At 38.5% G+C, this 22,368-nt stretch overlaps 3 protein-coding genes across 8 annotated transcripts in view; 2 read left to right on the top strand and 1 right to left on the bottom strand.

Annotated features, from left to right (window-relative positions):
* Positions 1–957: 957 nt before the first annotated feature.
* On the top strand, positions 958–1,964 carry LOC116732653 (gastrula zinc finger protein XlCGF57.1-like). The gene has a single exon (XM_032583004.1). The coding sequence runs from the start codon at positions 962–964 to the stop codon at positions 1,493–1,495; it is 534 nt and encodes a 177-aa protein (XP_032438895.1). The 5' UTR covers positions 958–961; the 3' UTR covers positions 1,496–1,964.
* Positions 1,965–10,269: 8,305 nt separating this feature from the next.
* Positions 10,270–16,326, bottom strand: LOC116732628 (Fc receptor-like protein 4). 3 transcript variants are annotated; one of them, XR_004341823.1, is made up of 5 exons: positions 16,076–16,315; positions 12,950–13,222; positions 12,603–12,854; positions 11,730–11,812; positions 10,270–10,622 (listed from the first exon to the last, which is right to left on the bottom strand). XR_004341823.1 is itself a non-coding variant. In XM_032582965.1 (5 exons), exons 1-5 carry the CDS (start codon positions 16,104–16,106, stop codon positions 10,573–10,575), a joined length of 765 nt encoding a protein of 254 aa, XP_032438856.1. In that variant the 5' UTR covers positions 16,107–16,326; the 3' UTR covers positions 10,270–10,572. The 3 variants fall into 3 exon arrangements, 2 of the variants coding, with proteins under 2 accessions (XP_032438856.1, XP_032438857.1); XM_032582965.1 differs by having other exon boundaries at positions 11,730–11,888; positions 16,076–16,326; XM_032582966.1 differs by lacking the exons at positions 10,270–10,622; positions 11,730–11,812 and adding an exon at positions 12,065–12,226 and having other exon boundaries at positions 16,076–16,321.
* A 344-nt stretch (positions 16,327–16,670) lies between these two features.
* Positions 16,671–22,368, top strand: part of LOC116732632 (myelin-oligodendrocyte glycoprotein-like) — a 38,346-nt gene continuing 32,648 nt past the window's right edge. For 3 of the 4 annotated variants that reach the window (XR_004341824.1, XM_032582973.1, XM_032582975.1), the window contains exons 1-4: positions 16,671–16,841; positions 19,413–19,763; positions 20,043–20,084; positions 21,363–21,461. Coding sequence is in view for 3 of the 4 variants with exons in the window: in XM_032582973.1 (XP_032438864.1) it covers positions 16,784–16,841; positions 19,413–19,763; positions 20,043–20,084; positions 21,363–21,461 (550 nt within the window). In the remaining variant the exon portion in view is untranslated. Of the gene's footprint in view, positions 16,842–19,412; positions 19,764–20,042; positions 20,085–21,362; positions 21,462–22,368 lie in introns of those variants that run through there. The other variant, XM_032582974.1, reaches the window with a different exon arrangement.

Raw genomic sequence — 22,368 nt, 5'->3', positions numbered from 1 at the left:
AGGAGGAGGTTCTCAATGAAACAGAACCACAGAGGAACCAACTCATCTCTCATGGCTCTGCAGAAGCTGAGAACCAGGATCAGGAAGGAATCAATTCTGAAGACCCAGGAAAAGAGAGAAAGGAAGAACAAAAACAAAAGGAGAAATATGAGAAAACCAAAGAGCAGAAAGGCAGAACTGACACTTCAAAACAAAAAAAGCACAAGAAAGCTCACGCAGGGCAAAAATTATATTCTTGTAAAATTTGTGATAAAACCTTTTCTCAAAACAATATCTTGCTGAGACACATAAGAATTCACAAAGATGAGCGGCCTTTTTCTTGTGGGACTTGTGGAAGAGGTTTCTCCCTAAAAACTAATTTAAATGTTCACATGAGAATTCACACAGGTGAGAAGCCTTTCTCTTGTGGGTCTTGTGGAAGAAGTTTCTCCCAAAAAGCCCATTTAAATGCTCATATGAAAGTTCACAAAGGTGAGAAGCCCTTCTCATGTGGGACCTGTGGAAAGAGTTGCAGTGAAAGAGGGGCTTTAACTCGGCACATGAGAATTCACACAGGTGAGAAGCCCTTCTCATGTGGGACCTGTGGAAAGAGTTACAGTGAAAAGAGAGCCTTTAACTCGGCACATGAGAATTCACACAGGTGAGAAGCCTTTCTCTTGTGGGGTCGTGTGGAAAACGTTTCTCTCAAAAAGGTGATTTAAATGTTCACATGAGAATTCACACAGGTGAGAAGCCTTTCTCTTGTGGGACTTGTGGAAAAAGTTTCTCACAAAAAGGACCTTTATCTTATCACCTGACAATTCACACAGGTGAGAAGCCTTTCTATTGTGGAATCTGTGGAAAAGTTTCTCTCAGAAAGGCCTTGTAAATGCTCATATGAAACTTCACACAGGCGAGAAGCCCTTCTCATGTGAGACCTGTGGAAAGAGTTACAGTGAACGAGGGACTTTAAACTAAACACATGAGAATTCACACAGGTGAGAAGCCTTTCTCTTGTGGGACTTGTGGAAAAAGTTTCTCACAAAAAGGACATTTATCTTATCACCTGAGAATTCACACAGGTGAGAAGCCTTTCTCTTGTGGGATCTGTGGAAAAAGATTCTCTCTGAAAGGCCATGTAAATGCTCATATGAAACTTCACACAGGCGAGAAGCCCTTCTCATGTGAGACCTGTGGAAAGAGTTACAGTGAACGAGGGACTTTAACTAAACACATGAGAATTCACACAGGTGAGAAGCCTTTCTCTTGTGGGATCTGTGGAAAAAGTTTCTCTCGGAAAGGCCATGTAAATGCTCATATGAAACTTCACACAGGCGAGAAGCCCTTCTCATGTGAGACCTGTGGAAAGAGTTACAGTGAACGAGGGACTTTAACTCGACACATGAGCATTCACACAGGTGAGAAACCTTTCTCTTGTGGGAGCTGTGGAAAAAGTTACAGTAACACAAGTTATTTATCTCGTCACATGAAGACTCACTCTGATGAGAAGCCATAGGTCCAAAACAGATCTGATCCAATTTGGCATCTAATCTTATGGAAAATCTGGTCAGATGATGTAAACAGCAAGTTGAACATATTAAAGTCAACAGATTCTTGCAGGCTGCTAGTGATTCACTGTGATTGTGTCTTTCACTGTCTGACCAAGATAAACCTGAGGTCTACTTTTGCCTATCAGCTTGTTTTCCTTAATCCAGTTTTTTGTTTTAATTCTCAGTCGTATTTGTACTTAAGATCCCCATCAGTATCCCATTAGATACTGAAGTTAAAGAGGGGAACACATTCAGACTGGATTAATTTCTGTGCATTTCAGTTTTCATGGAGTTCTGTACCATGTAGAATAATTGAGTTTAGCTTTTATTTGAAGTTTCTGTGTATGACTGGATGTAAAATACTTTAGAAATGAAAGCAGTGAAATGTTCTTGTTTTTCCATAAATAAAACTCTATAATGTTTATTTGAAAAAAAATCTCTAAAATAATTTTGATCTGGTCAGATTTTGATATTAGAGCTAACCACACAGTGGTTTTTATGTTCCCAATTTTTGTCATTGTTACACTTTGCTATGAGAAGCAAAGTATATTATTAAAAAGTTTGTTAAAATATACACTAGTATTTTGAGCAGAATATGCTTTTTAATAACTGTTGATTTGAATAAATATTGATGGATTATTCAGTGATTGTCATCGTCATTAACTGTTGCCATATTTTAAATGTCAGCTTTAAGTAAAGCATCTAAAAGATCCTTGCAATAACAGTAAAAACATGAGTTTTTTACAACAAATTGAATTGTTTTTCATTTCTTCAATATCAGAATTTAAGACAGTTTTCAAAAAATGTCACATTCATTACATTTTACAAAATTAAAAGTATTCTTGTCCATCAATTAGACTGATTTATTATTCTAATCTCAAATGTAATGTTTTCATTAGTTATTAATTAATTCTGCATTGTCAGAAACTACAGCTTTATGGACGTTTCATGCACCTTTCAGTTACTGTATCCAGAGATAACGTTGCAGACGATCTACAATACTGTAATGTGACACAAAAACAAGTCAGAAATATCTTTTGCATTTGAAGGATATTTTTTAAAACCGTTTGAAGAGTATGAGAGGGCTATTTGTCGCCCGCGATTAATATCTCTACCTCACTCTCAGTAATAACAGTGATGAGACATAGATGGTGTGCGCCGAGCTCTGAAATTTTTCAGAAATACATGGAAGTGAATCTGGGAGAGCGTCAGTTACCCTGCCGCATGATTTCGCTCTGAAGCACCTTGACAGAAAACCGTAAGCCCTAGAGAAATTTTGAAAACATTTTACCGGAGCAGGCATGCGTATAGATGTCATGACGGAGTTTGACACCAATCGGGCGATATTTGTGGGCGTGACGGCGATTTCTCAATCTACTCGCAGTAAAACAACCCCAATAACTGCTAAAATCCATGTACAAATGGAAAATCCTCCTCCATATAATTCTTCTAAAACTCCGGGTTCTTCTAGCTCATATCAAAAGTTGTACCCTTCACTGTCTGAGCCATCAGAAGAGTTATATCCGATGGTTCAGGTTGCAAATCCTAATCCGGGAGAGGAAAATAAACAACCTACAATACTAGTTTTCCGTCCGTGGTCTCTTGAAGAAGCCAGAAAAGCTGTAGAAGGTGTAACTTCTCCAAAAGAAGATCTTGATAAATGGATCATGGATATGGAAGGGATTTATAATTCTATGGATTAAATGGATATGAATTTGGCCAAGCCTTGCAATCTTCTTTAGGGAAAGATTGGGCAAAAGTCCGGGGCACTTATACTGGATACTCAATCCGTTCTCCAGGAACTGCTTTACCATACCAAACGACTATGGGAGGTGAATTACAACGTCAGTGGGATGAAGTTCAACAAAAGCTAGAGAGGTTTTTGCTAGGCATGCAGATTATTCCCACCTTGGTTCAATTAAACAAAAATCAGGGGAAGATGTCGATGATTTTAAAATCCGTTTTGAAAACGAATATAAATTTCATAGCGGCATTATGTTCAGTGATCACAACGGCTCTCCTTACCAACAACAGTTAAAAAATATGTTAATGTCCGGGTTTCTCCCACACATTGCTAAATGGATTAGAAAACATCTGGTAGCATTTAACACCTCCACCGTTCATGAGTTAATGGAGTATGCACGGCATGCAGAGAAACATGCAAAAACAAAGGGAGATGCACAATCTTCTGGGCAGATTCCACCTCTGACCCAGAGGAAGTGTTTTCATTTCAAAGCACCCGACCCCCTCAAGGAAATAGAGGTGGTTTTCAAGGAAATAGAGGTGGCCCTCGGTCTAGGGGGTTGTCTCAGTTAAGAAATAGAATACCACAAACAGAGGAGGGGTGTTGGATTTGTGGGTCACTAGATCACTGGTCAAAAGAATTGTCCTAATCAGAGACAGGCGCCACACCAAAGGGGGAGGAGGAGAGGTCACAGGGGCAATTCACGACCTTATCAGGCGTGATTAGATGAATCAACTGTTAAAAACGAAGTTCAGACTCAAGTTGTTAATGTGTATGGGGCAATGGAACTATTAAATGCATTAAAAGAAAAGCCGTATATTGTTCTGACTGTCCATGGTTCAGCCTGTGACTTTCTTATGTGACTCTGGAGCTTGTAAAACTTGCGTTAAAGACAGTGTAGGACTCAAATCCTCCAATACTCCTATATTTGTAAAATCAGCAAATGGTCAAACTTCACAGGAGTGATGTCACGCTGTATTGACATCTGTGATCCTCAGACAGGAAAAAGGCTGCACGCCCCTGTTGTAATTTCACCTAGCTGCCCAATTAATCTCTTAGGGCGCGATTTGATGGGAAAATTAGGCATTGCAATTTTCCCTACAAAGGGAGGAATGAAAGCTGTAAGAGTTGAAAACGTTATGGCCACAGTAACTGAAAAACCAATGTATTATGCTCTGCAGCTGCCATTTCTTAAACAGATAAGTGAAAAAGTGAACTCTTAATCAAAGCAAAAGAGTCTCTGTCTGTCCCTGTTGATGAAACACCGTTAGCAGAACTAGAAGTTATCATGAATGTGTGTTTAACAACAGATGACAGATATGCAAAAAAAGTTCTTAAAGCAGGAACCAATGTTGGTGACTACTCAGTATTTATATACTGACGGAAACTCATTTGCAGCAGCTTCTGTGCTTCTGCCCACACAACAGCTATCTCTTTATTGCCTACCAGGGGTCCCACATCTGTCTTTGTTTAAAGCTGATGACACACAAAGCAGAGACACAGGTCCCCGTTTAAAAGCAGCAGAAATGCATCTGATTTTCTGCCTTGTTCTCAAAAATTAGGCTGGATGTACAGTCCGAGTACACAGCTTTGGAGAATGTCGTACAGAGTTCTCTTCGATACAGAACCAAAAGTTACAGATTCTCCTTGACTTAATCTAGATTCCACAGTCCTACTATCGCAGTCTGATGAGGATGACCTACAGACTTTGCCTGCTTCATTATGGTCCACAGGGCCAACAGATGTAGGATTAATTACTATAGTGGAACCAGTCACTATTACTCCAAAATCACAGTGTAGGCCCAGAATAAAACAATACCCGTTAAAACCGGATGCACAGGAAGGAATAAAACCTGTTGTACAGGACCTTTTGGATGCTGGAATAATTAGACCATTGTTTTGATTCACCATGTAACACTCCAATTTTTCCAGTACAAAAAAGCTGATGGAAAAATTGGCGGATGATCCAAGATCTCCGAGCTGTAAATGCAGCAGTCCAAACTCGAGCCCCAAACGTTCCAGATCCACACACGTTGCTTAATTCCCTAGACCCAGAAAGCAAATTTTTCACCGTGATCGATTTAAGTAATGCTTTTTTCTCAATACCAGTACATCCTGACTCACAATACTGGTTGCTTTCACTTTTGAAGGAAAAAAGTATACTTATACGCGTTTGCCACAGGGTTTTGCTGATAGTCCAACTATTTTCACACAAGCAGTTATGACTTGTCTGGAAAGTTTTACTCCGCAAAATGGTAGTCAAATCCTAGTATATGTAGATGATCTTCTCATAGCATCTAAAAGTAAAGCAGCATGTAAAGCAGATTCTCTGCAACTTTTACATCACCTTGCATCTACTGGAAATAAAGTTAGCAAATCAAAATTACAGTGGGTTCAACAACAAGTTCGCTATTTGGGACATCAGATTTCTGAAAATGGGAAGGAAATACATGATGAGCGTAAATCTGCAATAGCGAATGCTCCAAAACCTGTAACAAAAAAAACAGATGATGGCTTTTTCTAGGCCTCTGTAATTATTGCAGAGCCTGGATCCCACAGTTTGCAGAAAAAAACACAACTGCTACTTAATCTCATTTATGAGACTCCTATGGCCATGTCTGAGGTGATAACATGGACACCTGAAGCTGAAAAACAGTTCACAGATTTGAAAAACAGAGCTTATCTCATCCACAGTTCTTGCGCTACCTGATTACAGGAGCCGTTCGTTCAAACTGTTGATTGTAAAAATGGGTTTATGTGTTCAGTCCTGTTACAGTCTCATGGAGGAAAATTAAAACCTATTGCATATTATTCCAAACGGCTAGACTCAGTCGCATCTGCACTTCTTTATGTCTACAAGCTGTATGCTCAGCTGCTCTAGCGGTAGAAAGTTCAGCAGAAGTGGTCTTATATCACCCACTAAATTTATTAGTTCCTCATGCTGTAGATGTGCTGTTGTTGCAGGCAAAAATGTCTTTTCTGTCACCTGCTCGACAGCTCTCCTACACAGCACTTTGCTTTCTCAGCCTCATTTAACAATTCAGAGATGTACTGTTCTTAATCCTGCTACTCTTGTTCCAACTGCTACAGATGGTTGTTCCACATGACTGTGTGTTTGAAACTGAAAAATTACAATTACCTCGTCCAGATTTGTCTGATGTGCCATTAAAAACTGGCAATGTATGGTTTGTGGATGGATCTTGTTCCAAAAATTACAAAGGGGAGACTCAAACAGGTTACGCAGTGGTGACCTCTGCTGGTGAAGTAGTTGAAGCCAACAGATCAAAGCTCATCATTCAGCCCAGGCTGCTGAACTAGTTGCTTTGACCAGGGCTTGCGAGTTGGCTAAAGGTCAAGATGTCACTATTTATACTGATAGTCAATATGCATTTTCTACAGTTTTCTTTTTTGCTAAACAATGGGAACGCAGGGGTATGACTACTAGTACTGGCAAATCTGTTACACATGCTAAGCTTCTGTTATCGCTGCTTCAGGCCATACTTTTACCATCTAAGTTGGCCCTTCTCAAATGTGTTGCTCACACTAAAGGGACTGATTTTGTGTCAACTGGTAATCGCTATGCAGATAACACGGCTAAGCTAGCTGCTACAGGCGCTTTTGGTGTGTCAGAGATATATCATGCGACATCACAGGAACTTCTTATTGATCTAGAAATTCTCCTGTCACACCAACAAGCTGCTCACCGTGCTGAACAACGCTCATGGTTCAGTAAGGGTGCTGTTAAGAACACAACAGGCCTTTATATGCTTAACAATAAACCTATTCTTCCTAAAAGTCTTTTTAATGCTGCAGCAATTCTGACTCATAGTTGTTGCCATGTGTCCACAGGTGGGATGGTTCACATAATTCAGGAGCATTTTCAGCGTTTGGGTTTAATGTATATGCTAAAACTTTCTGTAGAGCATGTACAATCTGTGTAAGACATAATCCACAAGGAAATGTTCGACCAAAGAGGGGTCAATTTCCTAAGCCACAATACCCATTTGAGACTATGCATATGGATTTCATTGAACTTTCTCAAAGTGGTCCCTATAAATATTGCTTAGTGATGATTGATGCTTTTTCTAAATGGGTTGAAATTGTCCCATCAAAACATGCGGATGCACTAACTGTAGCTAAAGCAATATGCAGAACTATCATTCCAACTCATGGCATCCCACAGAAAATTTACAGTGACAATGGTCCACATTTTGTGAATCAAGTCATTCGGTTAATGGCAGACAGATTGCAGATAACATTAAAAAATCACTGTTCATACCATCCCCAAAGCGCTGGGGTTAATTGAAAGGGCAAATTCTACTGTTTAAATCCAGACTTAAAAATGTATGGAAGAAACCAAAAGGCCATGGCCAGAGTGTCTGGATTTAGTGAAATGTACATGAGAATTGTGCCCACTGGGAATGGTTTTAACTCCTTTTGAAATAGTACACGGCAGAGCTTTTAAGCTTCCTTTATTTAAAGACACCACACCACCACCAGATGACAGTGAAAAAACTTTAGCTGATTACATGAAAGAAATGTTACAGTCTAAAGAAGTGTCAAATGCAAATTCACTGCCAGAAGAACCTTTGTCTTCACAGGACCTCCAGGTGGTGAAACCAGGCGATTGGGTTTTCATCAAGGCCATTAAGAGACAGAACTGGGCCTGCCCACGGTGGGAGGGACCGTTTCAAGTGCTTTTGACCACTCCCACTGCAGTAAAGATCGCTGAGAGACCATCCTGGATTCACCTCAGCCACTGTAAGTTGCAGAGAGTGTTGGAGACCTAGGTGGGGGCAGTGGGGAAGATCCGACTACAAAGGGGCGTGGCTTAATAGGGTTACGCATCTCAATCGTCGGTGAAGAACTCATCACATCCCTGTTCCATAGAGTCCTAGGTAAACTCTAACATCTCTGTAACTGAGCAAAGATGGGGTCCTCATGGAGATGGGGCCTCTTTTGTGCTGTGGCTGCTGTGTGCGTGTCCTGTTTTTTCAGTCCAACCTCACTAATCCATCTGGGGAGAAGATTTGTCCATACCACTGCTATGAAGATCTGGCTAGGACACCTTCCAGACCATCACCATGACAACATATGGCAGACTTATGTGGAGATGTTGGCCAAAGAACGGAATATGACCAACTGCTACGTCTGCTCGGTGATGCCAAAATCTACTAGAAAACCTACTCTGTATGTCAGTCCCATGAACAGGTCCCAAGCTGTCTGTTTTGCCTCTTGTGCTTTACGTTTCATGCCAGCGACTCCAGTCAACACTTCAGATGGTGACATCCTGATGAAAAGAGTGTGCACTGGCGTGACGCCCATCTTCACCTACAGTAATGTTACTGGATACCCATCACGGATGAAAGCTGTCACGATGCCAGGGACAAAACATCCGGTCTGTATCCATTCTCCACCAGGAAACTGGACTGTTCGGGTAGGCCATGTACCTGGATGCCAGCAAAATATCACTGATTTATTTCCTAGCTTCGTTTGTCCAAGTGCTGATGGGACTCTTATTCCATGTCCCATGTGGACACCTCGAGGAAATTATCCCACTGAGGGTGGTTGGTTTCTGTGTGGAGGAAGTAATATCTATGCGTCGCTACCCGTGAACTGGTCAGGTACTTGTGCTCCTGTGTTCGTCTCTGATCATACCATCATTGTATCTACTGCAGCAGTACACTCTCATCACCTGCGACGGCGGAGAAATTCAGAAATTGTTTTCCAGCCACATGATCCTATCTGGGGTTCAAATGTTCCCAAAGAACACAAACATTGGAGTACTGCTGGGAAATGGGGACTGTCAATTTTTCCATGGGTTGGAGTAGCAAAATCTATGCTGATGATTGAAACTTTGGATTACAGAATGAAGACCCTGGTAAATATTACCATGGACATTGAGAGAGGTCAGAATCAACAACTTGGTGAAATGCGACTGATGGTTCTCCAAAACAGGATGGTGTTAGACATACTTACAGCTAGTCAGGGTGGTGTGTGTGTAATGATAGGAACATCTTGTTGTACTTATATTTCTGATGCTAATGAAACTCATATTGCTGAAGCTATGTCTGCCTTAAAGAATCTGCAACAAGCCATGTTACAGGATGCTGTTCCCTCACAAGGAGATTTCCTTTCTTGGTTCATATCTGGACCATGGTGGCACCTGCTGTTGAAATTAATGATGCCTCTTCTTATTATTCTTTTCTTGTTTTGTATTTTTACTGCCTGCATAATCCCATGTCTAAAATCTCTGATAGCCAAAACTGTTGGACATGTTCTATATCAATATCAACTTGTTGCCTCTATCACTGAGGGGCACCCTGATGTCTAACGTTATGATGGATGCATTGAAAATGTGCCAGCAAGTGATGTATTCCTGATGTCTGTGTTAGACTTCATGCTTAATATGAAAAACAGGTGGGAAATGTTAGGAAATTATCCTCCTGTTCATTTACTCATGAGTTTATTTTACAAGTTATGTTTTCATATTATTCTTTTTATATTATTCTTTTTATATTATTACTCTCATATTATTCTTCTTTTTATATTTACTTAACTTCTCTTTCTTTTGTAGTATGTTATTAACTTTGTTTAGGATGTTTGCTTAGAAGCTAAAAACGTTAAACATTCATGTGTTATTAGTTCCATATGTAACTGATTAGTTGTGGTCAGCCACATGCCCTTATAAGGGCATGTCCATGAGAGGTTTCAGAATGTAAAGACGGTTGGTCAATTCTCTGTGTGACTGTGTGAAGAGAAGCCCAACCTCCTTTTTCTATACAATAAAGAGAAATGCAAAGAAAGAACTGGTAGAATTGAGTCCAGACAGTGTTTGACAGCGATTCGTCGCGTCTGTTCTCAATTCTCCTATTCTGCAGAAAAGAAATCAAAAGAAACCTAATCTCTGTCTCTGGCTGATTCTTTGCAGGTTGTGACAAAATAAACCTATCAGTAGGCTGACGGGAAACGAGGAAGGAGAGGAGGGAAGACATACGGCAAATATCGTCGGGTCCGGCAGTCGAACCCGTGACGGCCGCGTCGAGGACTCAAGGCCTCCAAATATGGGTCGCGCTAACCACTACGCCACCACGGCACGCCCCCAAAGTTCCTCATTTTTAACTAACAAGCTGTTTAGAGATTCCTATTATCTAAAGTCTGAGATCAAAATGAAAATACTGTAATAATCTGGCTTGAATGGGAGAATAAATCATATTCCTCTATACTTTTAATATTGTTCATCTTATTTTTCTTTTTGCTTCAACATACAGATGATAAATTGTTTTGTCTTCATTGTCTTCAGTTCAGCAAAACATGATCAGCAATTCTCCTTTTCATATCAGTCTTGGCTGCAAGAAAAAGGACAGCAATTACTAACGTGTAAGAAATTCTGAAATTTAATAAATTACTTCAATAATTAAGAGACAGTAGCATGTTAAATGATTGCTACCAATTACTTTTCCCAGAATTCCACCAATTTACATTTCATTTGTCTTTTGCCTTCTTAAAATCCTCCATTACCACTAAAGTCACCAGATTAGAACCAGATTTAACATGTTTACCACATTGATTGTCTTGTTTAATTTCAACTCACAAGACAAAAACTCACAGCCAGGATAATTACAGTGATACGATCTTCAAACTTTTGACTTTTTAGAGAAGATTAAAACTCCAAATGTCTTTACTGTCACAGTGTAACCACAATGGAATTTCATTTCCTCTGTCTGGAGCAAAGGAAATACTGAGTTCAGGGGTGGGGTGTTTATAGGAATGTGTGTGTGGGCGTGTGTGTGAAATAAAAAACTAACTCAACAATAAACTGAGCTCCCCATACTGTTTGATAACTGGGATCAATAAAAATATTTTTGTAAAGTGTGTCAGGATGACATTAGTTGTGAATTGATGCTATAGAAAATAAACTGAATTGAACTGAAAAGTAATTGAATGTTTAGCAATTGGTAAGATAACAGTAAATATTCACAGCTGTAATTACATAATGTAGTTAAAATATATAAATAAAACGTGGTATATAAGTTCTGCATTGCTCTAATTAAATGAATGTTACCTTGATCAGAATCACATCTTACTTTATTTTGAAAAATCTTGTTCTGTCCTCACTTCCTTTAACTGGTCTCTACAGCCACATTGCCAAATCCTCCCACTGCTCTAATGTTTGTCAGATTCACTTAGAGGAGAGCAGAAACTAAAGATTTACTGACCAGTGGTTAAAAGAGTACAAGCTGCACACCAATATTTAAATCCCTTTAAGGAAGAATCCATTTGTTTTCATTACAGATCTATGATTTTCAAAATTACGTTTATTTTAGAATATTTTCAGTAAAACACGTGGATAAAAGGAGCAGAAATAACAGCCATTGTTAAATTAGGACAGAAAACAGTTTCACAAGAATTTTCTGTTTTATAAACCATTACTAGAATATTTTATAATAACTTACCTCGAGCCCACTTACGATATGTGTTTACACATAAGATTAGTATGATGGTATAGAGGATGAAGAGCACACTGCCAGAAATCACTCTGATCCAAGGAACACCAGGTTCAGAAGGAGGAGGAGAAGGAGAAGAAGAATACATTTCTGTGGGGGGAACTCTATCTGTAAGCAAAAAAATAAATAAACAATAGCTATAAAATTTTCAATCACAATACAAAATGGAAGAACCAGAATCAGGTTCATCCAGCAAGTTTGTGCACACCAGGGGTGTGTGAACCAGTCCTGAAGAGCTGTGGTCCTGCAACTTTTAGATGCATTTCTACTCCAGCAGACCAGCATCGAACAGCTGAATTCCCTCACCAGCAGTCAGCTGTGAACTGGTTTGGTAACGAGCCAGTTATTGATTCAGGTGTGTTGGAGCAACAATGCATCTTGAAGAAGCAGGATGGTGCTGAGGACTGAGTGTTTTTGGTCTGCAGAGATGTTCATCTTATACTGGCCTGCAAAAGTCGATTTATTAAAGGACCTTGTTGGAGTGTCTTTTTGAGTTTCTTTTTGGCATAAACTGAAAAGAAATGTGCATTTTCCCCAAATTTTCTGAAAATTATTACAGGATAATTAACATTACTTTCATGTAATTTGAACAAATGTAACTTCCAGTAAATTCCAGCAAATATCTACTAAAATAAAAGACTATAGCCAAGAAAAACAGGCTTCTTTAGTGTGTGAGTTGGAGGCAACGCTTTGGAGACTGAGCTGAATCTTAGGTTGAGTCTGAGATTTGCATTTTGTTTAAAGATTTTAACCAAAATCCACCTTTTCTTAAAGGTAGCTGAGTTCTGACAGCCTGAATGAAACAAAGCAGTAAATCATCACCTGTCACTGCCAGCCAGCTCTTCAGTGACTCTCCTTTAGTAGGATGGAGACACTTGTAGAAACCTTCCTCTGCTTCAATGATCATTTTCCCTGGTTTCTTTTTCCCAATGAATAAATCATTTCTGTAGAACTCAGCTTCAAAATCTGAGGTGGATGTGTCATCATCTTTGTCTTCCTTGTAGGAACAACCAAGTGTCACATTTTCTCCCTCAAACACAGGATACGAAGGGCTCTCGAGGATCACATTTATATCTGAAATAAAACCCATTTTATAAGAATTATATTAACTTAAAAATGTTAAAATAACCACTTTTAGAGTAAATTCAAACAAGATGCATGTTGATTACCGGATATAGTGAGATTGACTTTGTTGCTGCGTTCTCCTCGGTTAGATTCACACCAGTATTCGCCGGTGTCAATTGGGTAAGCATCTTTAATGTTGCAGGCGGATTCTGTGGGGATTCCCCAGCCACGCTTACATTCCTCAGTAACCTTGTTCTTTATCGTCCTCATCACTTTCCAGCCACTGGAGTTTGTCACACAGGTAAGAGTGATTCGGTCGTGCTGGAAGAACTGGGATTGGTCGGGAGTGACGGTCAGTGTGGCTGCAGAGCAAAGATCTGTAAAGAGCAAAAAGTTTGAATTTAAACACATTTTGATTGATGATGGTTCCTTTAACCAGATTCTCTCGTTACGTCTTGGCGCCAACATGGAGCCACAAGCAGCAAAATGAGTCAGAAACAGATCAGATTCTTTGGAAAGTTTTTTATGAAGGGAAAAGGCCCAGAGAAGAGACAGGAGGATGGATTTATCCCAGTAGGTGATTCCCACAGTCCAAGCTCTGCATGATGTGGTGACCGGATGTTAATGAGGCAATGAAGCTTCAAACTGCTTAAAGACCAAGAACCCTGAGTCGTTATTGTGGGTTAAAATTTTCACAAAAGTAAAATGTTCGTTTTTGTGGCGCATCTGTATCTGATCTTGAAGGGATATGTAAACGTTACCGTAGCAACCAGAGTCAGAGAGCGTTATTTCAGTGGTTGAGACGAGATGAGAGGAGTAGAGCTTGTGAGTTTTAGGTCTGGTTCACACGATTTAAGGATTGTCGGCCGATTTTCCAAACTTCAGTGACCACAGAGCCGATAAAAGTCCAACAGGTTCAATCAACCGATTCCACTCACGAACATCCCGATTCCAGAAGAAAATCCAGTAAAACTCCCAACAGACCAAACATGAATTTAGAATAATCAAACATGACGATGTAGAAGCAGCAGTGATAGTTTGTGGCTCATTTTAAGCGATAAAAAAGGGGCGTTTAATAAAAGACGGTAGGATCAGCTGCTCTATGATTTGGAGGTGAGTTATGTTTTTTCATAGTTAACATTTTTAACTGAATAAACATAACCACTTATAATAAATATATATAAAAATGACCTTTACATATAGTAATAAACATTTCCACGTATCACCTCCGATGTCCACCGGACTCTCAGTTGCCATGTCAGCTGTTTGGGATTCCCCTCCGTTCTTACGTCACCGTGCTTTCTGATTGGCTACCTGTCACATTCAACAGGCTGCGTTCTCGCTCCCAGTCAGGGAAAAACCCCACAGGCTGAGATAATCGGGCCAAGACAATGTTCAATATGCCCGATTTTAGATAGGGCATGTTCAACACACCACCACGTAACACACCACACACTGCAGGACGTTGTAGGATTGTTGTAAAGGGAAAATAGTTATTGAATTTCCCTTTCAATATTGGCATCTTTCTGGATTATATTCATCACCCATTATGGTATACACTTTTTTTAATGAATCATTGAAAAAAGTGTATTTTTCTCAGTGTTTTTGTCCTCTCTACCTGAATTTGTAGCATTGGGTAGGACCCCATGTGCTCTACATACACCTCAACTCGTGATGAATATAATCCAGAAAGATGCCAATATTGACCCACTGCTGGGTAAAGTTAGACTACCTGTCAAGCTTATTCACAAGTCATTGGTGGAAATTCAGCATTTGCTGCAGCTGTGTAAACTAGAGGTGGTCTAAGTTGGTCTTATGACCTCGATTGAGTTTGAGGAAAGTCATTAACTCTCCAAATCAATGACTCAATAGTTTAGGTCGGATGGGATGAGGTGAGACTGTCTACTGCCATGTAAGTGGCAGAAGTTAACTGTTCTAAATAATTTATTCCTTCAACAAGCATACCCTAATGCTCTGAAGTCTTTATCTCTGGTGTTTAATGTCTTTCTGAATCTACATGGTCGCCTGTTGACCATGCAAGTCCACGGGCCTGCAAGGTCAACCAAGTTTGATAATTGAGTTCGATCCCTAGTTATCCATGGTTCAAACCCTGGAACCCTGGTTAACAAGTAACTAGGATTCCAGTTTTCCTGGCAAAGGATGAAGGCAAATATGGACAAGTGGTTTTCTTGATCACAGTGACTGTAAGTTTTCACTTCTCATTTCTTCTGTTTGCTGGTTTGACCTGACACAGTTACACTTGAAGCAGTTCTTGAAAATGATGACAAGCAAAATGAGCTACTTCTGGGAAAAACATCGATGCTAAAAGACTTGCTGTTGTAAAGCACTTCATATAACATGCAGTCATTCACACATTAACGCACAATTCACACGTTGATGGTGGCAAACTATAACCACAGCTGCCTTAATTATTCAAATTACTTTGTAAAGCCTTATTTTGTAAAGCCTAAGTTTTTGTTTTTACTAAAGCTACTTACTTCTTTGAGATTCTGTCAACTCAAACTGGACTATAGCTATCATATGTAAACATTTCTAAAACTTTTTTTGTCTTGACTGAAACTAAAATGGCTGCCAAAAACAAGACTGAATAAAGAAAACTGTAGATATAAAGATATATTGTCAGCTGTTTGCAGCTTTGGTTAATAACCAGTTTGTCCTGAAACAAGTTGTGTTTCACTGAACCAAATAGCCACAAGTCAAGGCAATTAAACAGATAAAAAACCAACAGATATTTGCAGATAAAAGTGCAAAACTGTTTGTTTTCTTTATCATAACTTAGGACCAGCATGTTAAAATGTATCCCATATATTAAAGGGGTCCATGATAAGTTGTAAGAATAGATTTTATTTGAGTGATATTTATTTTAGATGGAAAAACAATTCCATAATAATACTGTAGGTTGTTCAGTTTTTTAATAATCTTGGATTCCTTTAACCCAACTCAAGTGGCTTGGCCAGTCTTAAAATATTTTTAACTCAAGTTAGGAGGATGTAGATGAAACAGCCCATTATGACGCCCTAAACTGTGTGTATAACTAAATGTGTCATTTTATTTATGAAACAGTTTCAAACTACATCTAAGAGCAAGAAGATTACAAACAAACTGGATTATTCTATAAAGGAAACAGCTAAACATGTTACTAAGGAATGCTAACAGACAGTTGGAGGCTAAATGTTGTAATAAATAAATACTAAAGGGATGCTACTTACAGAACATGAGGCAGAGTGAGAAGAAAGCCATCGTGTTATGATGTTCTCTTCCGCTAAATCAGAAAGTATTTTCAGTCTCACCTCTACCTTGTTCAGGAAGTCAGTGGCACATAGAACATAACAGGAAAAATTATTATAATCATTATCAAAGAAAATTCTTGTTCTTTTTCTGAACGTGTCCATGTCAGATATGCTGCCAAATGTTTTCACAAATGTCTACAAACTTAGTAAAACTTCACTCTATTCTGTTCTTTATGAGCTACTAAAAAACACATAAACACTGAGCTTGAACTCCTGTGTAAACAGGAAACAAGCTGAGCTGCAAAGTTAGATACATATTTAGTCTGTGACATGAAACTGAGGCATGAAATACGTTGTGATTTCTCACATCCTGTGAAGTCAATAAAGTTAGTTAAGCATATTTTATTGTTACTTTACCTAAAGGTTTGATGGATCTGTTAAACTTATAATATCTCATTACGACATTATCAAATACAGTATATATATATATATATATATATATATATATACGTATATGATAATGTTTCCAGGACTATGAGCTCACACACCCCGCCCAAACCAATGACACAGGAAGTACCTCTTGGTTTTGACTCGACGACATTTCGGCCATTTCGACTACTTATCAAATCTTCATTAAATACTTAAAAGAAAGTCAGAAATCTGCTCTTCATCAGACAGGAACACATCATGAGATGTTTTCTGGTTCTCTTCTGGCTGATCAGTTTACTGCCCGTCTCAGATCAAGGTACGTTCAGTTTTTCTCTCGTGGTTTTCTCCCAGTAGTGTACACAGCATAGCGGTTATATCTCAAAACAACACTAAAAGTTACTGAACTTCCGTATATTTAAAATAAGAAGCTGCGTATCAAACCCAGAATTAGTTTGATATCCAGGAAGTTTGGTTCAGCAGTTTAGTTCAGGCTCTCGCTCTCCATATTTTCATAGATGTTTCGTGTCCAAAAATAAATAGTTAATATCAAAGATGGTGTCGCAAATCTGCAGCAGCCATTTGATGAGCCGCTATCAAGACAACCTTAGTCTGGTCGCAAACGTGTATATCTGAATTTCAGGATGTTGTACCTCCTCAAACATTTAGAAAGAGTGTAAAGATAACTGCTTCGATAATACAGCCTGTCCAAAAATGTCTCATGTCTCCATTTATCCTGAGTATGGATTATGTTGTGCTGTAAACCTAAAAAAACAAACCTACTCCATCCTCCCCACAAATCGACCCACTTCTCGCTCAGCTCCTCGTTCTCTAAATAAAACCCACTTTTTTCAAGCACATTCTATTTGTTATACACAATTCATTTGGTTGGATAATATTTTCTGTTCTTATTGCAATCACTGTTCTAGAACTGAATCCTTTTTCCAAAGTCAGTTTCCTGTGATATACTTGACAAGTTGAGACTTCCTGGTATCTGAGAAAACCATTTTAGCCTTGAACAAACATTCATAGTCTGTCTTTAAAAATATATTTTCTCTTTTGTCATTTTACCTCTTTGTGTCTTTCTATCTTTTCATCCTTTGCTTCTGCTTCAACAGACTTCACTTCTCTAACTTCATTTTCCCCCCAACTTGTATCACACATATACACAATGTCACTAAGTGAAACACATTATATACATTAATTACACACTGATGGATGTTTGAAAGCCTTTGTTTCTTTTAATTATTTACAGTTAATGAAAACTATTTTTAATTGTATGTTTAGTATCTTCTTAGATGTTATTTTCAACAGGAAGCTTTAATCTGACAAATGAGACTCATTGTGAAAGATATTCCAATTTATTGAATATGACTGTAAATGTAGAATATTGAATTAATATTTATGATTTGTAGGCTACTGATAAAATACAATAGGTACAATAGAAATGGCTGAACTTATTCCAAAGCTACCATTTTGAATTTATTTATGCTCAAAGCCAAAATGCTCCACTTTTATCTTTTATCAAAAGATGTTTATGAGGTAATAAACGTCATAAATGTGATATATTAAACAAATATAACAATATCTATGATAGTCCAAGGACAATCCTCATGAAACTTATGAAGAACTGAATTCACTTTGAGGAGTGAAACACATTTTTTAAGAAGTTTATCCATGAAGTTCTTACCTGCACAGACTTTGTTAAATGATGCCTTCCTGCTAACTATTTGATGATCAAAGACGTTTTTTAGTTTCCCAGCAGGAAGTGGTGACTTAACTTACCTCAGTCTCCCATACAGCTCTGCTCTTTCTCTGTCCACAGCTTCACACCTTTACTGATGTAAACTTGTTAATGACCCTCTTTAGATTTTTGTTTTTATTGATTGAGGTTCAAGTTCTTGAATTAGAAATCTGTTTTTATTATTTAAAAATATAACAGTCATCAGCAAATTGATCAGTGGCTCGTCTTGTTAAATTAGACAATAAAGGCCGTGTCATGCGGTGTAGGTGGTGAGGCAGACGCAGATGGAACCAGGTTAGATGAATAATGAAGATTTATTAATAATAATAATAATAATACATTTTATTTGTAACGCACCTTACATTTCAAAGATTTAAAGAACAAAATCCAGAAAAGTCCACAAACACAGACTGAGCGGAAGCCAGGGCTCAACGTCGGTAGCGAACTGATATTTCGACTGGACACACGAAGGACTGAGCGCACATTAGACAAGGACCTGACAGAGACACAGACACACAGGTGACACTAAATACACAGGGGGTAATTAGGGAATGAGAAACACCTGGGAGTAATCGAGGGGAGAACAGGACAACACAGAGACACGGAGAAACAGAAAACTCGAAATAAACACAGAAAAACACGGAACATGACAGGCCGATCTTTGCTCCTCACAATGACTGTGTGATTCATTTGTCTCTGATCTTTCCATGGATCAGTTTGCTGGAACTGATCTCTTCACTAAAACTGAAGGTTTGGAGAAACTCTGATCAATAAATCAGATAAGGCCTCTGCTTTCCAGGTTTTAGCAATTATGGAAATACCTGTCCTTTATAACAGGTTTAACACCAGCTGTTATGGGATAGCTGCTACTTTCTCTTCTGGTAAAATGTTGATATTTATTTTAATTAAATGAGTATTTTCTTGTTTTATTTTCCAGAGATCGATTTAAAAAATGACTAGACATCAATTTGTGAACAAACAAAAACAAAACAGAAAAAATGTGAGCTTTTATTTTGAAAGAACTCAATAATACTGTGTTGTCCCAACAGTTTTCATAACTGAAAGCATTTATAGGATAATAGTTGAGCAACAAACTGAACATCATCAGGACTGCAGTCATTTTAAAAGCATTGTTTATTTTTCCAGGAAAATATCATCTTGCTGTTCCTGAAGAGCCAATAAAGGCACAAGTTGGATCCAACGTTGTTCTACCATGTTGGGTGGAGCCCCCAGTTAATGTGACCAACGCTACCGTCAAATGGATGTTCAACTCCATTAAAACTCTTCACTTTTTTCGAAGTGAGGGTGATGACCAAAAATTTCAAGACTACAGATACAAAGATCGAACTTATCTCAACCATACAATGCTTGAACATGGTGACATTTCCCTCAAGTTGTCCAACGTAACTAAGAACGATGAAGGGATTTACAGCTGCTTTGTTCTCCGTCTGCCTGGTCATAATAAGCCAGAAGAGAGAAATGTTACTCTGATTGTTGGTGAGTTTTATTGAATCAGAATCATCCTCAGGCCTCCCTGCCCTGCGTGTTTTAGGTGTTTCCCTTCTGCTACACACCTGGATTGAATATATGGGTGATCAACAGGTTTCTGCAGCACTTGATGGTCATGCAATCATTTGAATCAGCTGCTCTGGAATAGAGGCACATCTAAAACATGCAGAGCAGGGAGGCCTGAGGACTGGAATTGGGAAACGCTGATTTAAGATAAAATAGGTAAAAATGTTGATATCTTTAACACTTAATGTGATTCCTCAACAGTTGATGGAAAAGAAAATGAAAACGCAGAAGGACATTCTGGAGGTAAATATCTTAACAACTGATAATCAGATGTTACTGGCACAGCGACTGTGACTCAGTGGATACAGTTGTTGTCTTCCTGTTTCCCTTGGTCACATGTTGATGTGCCCTTGGGCAAGGCAGATAACTCCTAAATAGCTATTGATCTGTATATTGGTGTATGAATGTGTGTGTGTGTGTGTGTGTGTGTGTAGGTGTGTGTGGGGGGATGTGCGTGTGTGTGTGTGTGTGTGTGTGTGTGTGGGGGGGTGTGTGTGTGTGTGTGTGTGTGTGTGTTAGTGAGAGTGAATGGGTGAATGTGTCTGCAGTGTGGAGAGCTTTAACAGGTCAGCATGACTGGAAATACTTTAAATAACTTCAGTCCATCAATGTTTGTATCTTTACTTACTCAGACAATAAGGGAGCCAATAACTGTCTTGAATAAATTAGTATTTTACTTGTGAATAAATGTGGATAAATTAGTAAAATGATAAAATGTTTTGTTTCTCAATAAACTGGTTGATTTGACCTCTAAATATATAATTTAATTATCAGGTTAATCACATTTCCTTGAACAATTGTTGGAGTAAATAACAAAGAATGACTAAAACTATTCTCCTTCCTGAACACATGATGGCATTTCTATGGTGTGAATATTTGATTAATACTATTTGAATAGATCAACATGCCATCTTCAGAAATCTGGAACAAAGGAACCAAAGAAAGAACCAAACTAGTGAAAATCCAGTTTTTCCTCCATCCTGATTTAATCTTCCTGCCTTTGAAGAAAATGTTTCTTTAACTTTTGTTTTACATCCACAACTGGACCTACTTTGAAATAAGAGGATGTGAATTAATCTTTAAGATTATACACAGTTATGACATCATCTAGGAACATTGATATGAAAGCTTCTAAATTTAAGAAAAGTAATAAACTGACATTTAACAAACAAAAGTTTAGCTTTTGTTCCTTCTAACTAAACTAAAAAAGGTTTCATACAATTTAGAGTCAGACAGTAAAAATAAAAAGGTTCTGGGTTCGTGTGTGTGTGTGTGCGTGTGTGGGCATGTGTGTGTGTGTGTGGTGTGTGTAGGTGTGTGTGTGTGTGTGTGTGTGGGTGTGTGTGTGTGCGTGTGTGTGTGTGTGTGTGTGTGTGTGGTGCAGTAAATGTTGACCCCTGAATGATGAGGTGACTGTTGGTTCACAACTTTGATCTCATAAATAAAACAAAAATATGCTAAATTGAATTCAAAATATTCAAAAATGGAATTTTAAAAACCTGTTTTTCTTTTTTGCCACAGTACCTGCTGGAGTTATTGTTGGTGTTGTTGTTGGAGCACTCATCATCATCCTCGCCGTCATCATATACTGTGCTGTACGTCGCTGCAGAGGTGAACAAAGTAAGTCAGTCATTGTCTTTGTAAGTCTTGCAGGATTTTGGTGAATTAATGATTCTCTCCATAAATGCATATTTCCAATTGATAGAAAATATAGTTTTTAATAATTTGCAAAAACTGATCTGAAGCTGAAGAGAAGTAAAACTCAGAAACATGGAGCTGTCTGGATAAACATGTGTAAGAAAAGTTATGCAGTTTTCACATATTTATCAATATCTGTTGGTGTTTGTCTGAAAAGAAAAGAAAAACAAGAAACCAAATTATTATGAGTAACTTTTTTCTCTTTCAGGTCTTTGTTGTTTATTGTAACCTTTCTGCCTGCCCAGGTTGATGAAACATTTTTACCAGACAAAAACTGTTAAGGAGAATTAAATATTGTCACTCATTTATATTGTTAAGCTAAATATTCACTGTTGTTTACTTTCTGTTGTCTGTTATTGCGCAATAGCCAGCCCCGCCCTTTCCTCACAACTCTCCTGGGCTGACTACTGACCAGTTCTCTGTCTAACAGGTCCGGAAAATCTCTAAGACCTGGGTATTACCCTAGAGGAGATCTATGAGAGATAATCTGTTCAAACTGGTGGCGAAAGCGATTCGTCTAGCTCTAACTACCTCCAATCCAGAAGCTACGACCCTTTACAGTTAAGAAACAATCAGCTGAGTAGCCCTCGCAGCTGCATAATTCCAATAACCACTTCTGTTAACGGTAGCTCGCTTCCCATCATATAACTCGCTCTTGGAACCGGCTAGATTAGATTTAGTGACTTGGATGTAAGTCCCAGGGTCATTATTTACACTCGCCAAAGGAAATTATGAAGCCTCCTTCTTACTGGAATCATGTGCATTAGTTTTACCTTAATTAAAAGAACTGAGAATTAGTCAAATGACTCGATTAATTCCAATGTCCACC

Source organism: Xiphophorus hellerii, chromosome 14, assembly GCF_003331165.1.
Source record: "Xiphophorus hellerii strain 12219 chromosome 14, Xiphophorus_hellerii-4.1, whole genome shotgun sequence".
In the NCBI taxonomy this organism is placed as follows: Eukaryota; Metazoa; Chordata; class Actinopteri; order Cyprinodontiformes; family Poeciliidae; genus Xiphophorus; species Xiphophorus hellerii.
The sequence above is the reverse complement of the archived record's forward strand: the minus strand, read 5'-3'. Positions and strand labels throughout refer to the sequence as shown.

Coding starts and splice junctions, on each gene's coding strand:
- LOC116732653 (XM_032583004.1), top strand. CDS start 962: ATGAGAATTCACACAGGTGAGAAGCCTTTCTCTTGTGGGACTTGTGGA.
- LOC116732628 (XM_032582965.1), bottom strand. CDS start 16,106: ATGGCTTTCTTCTCACTCTGCCTCATGTTCT. Junction 12,855..12,949: donor AGTCAATCTCACTATATCCG/GTAATCAACATG, acceptor GTTTTATTTCAG/ATATAAATGTGATCCTCGAG. Junction 11,889..12,602: donor GAGCTGGCTGGCAGTGACAG/GTGATGATTTAC, acceptor TTTTGCTTACAG/ATAGAGTTCCCCCCACAGAA.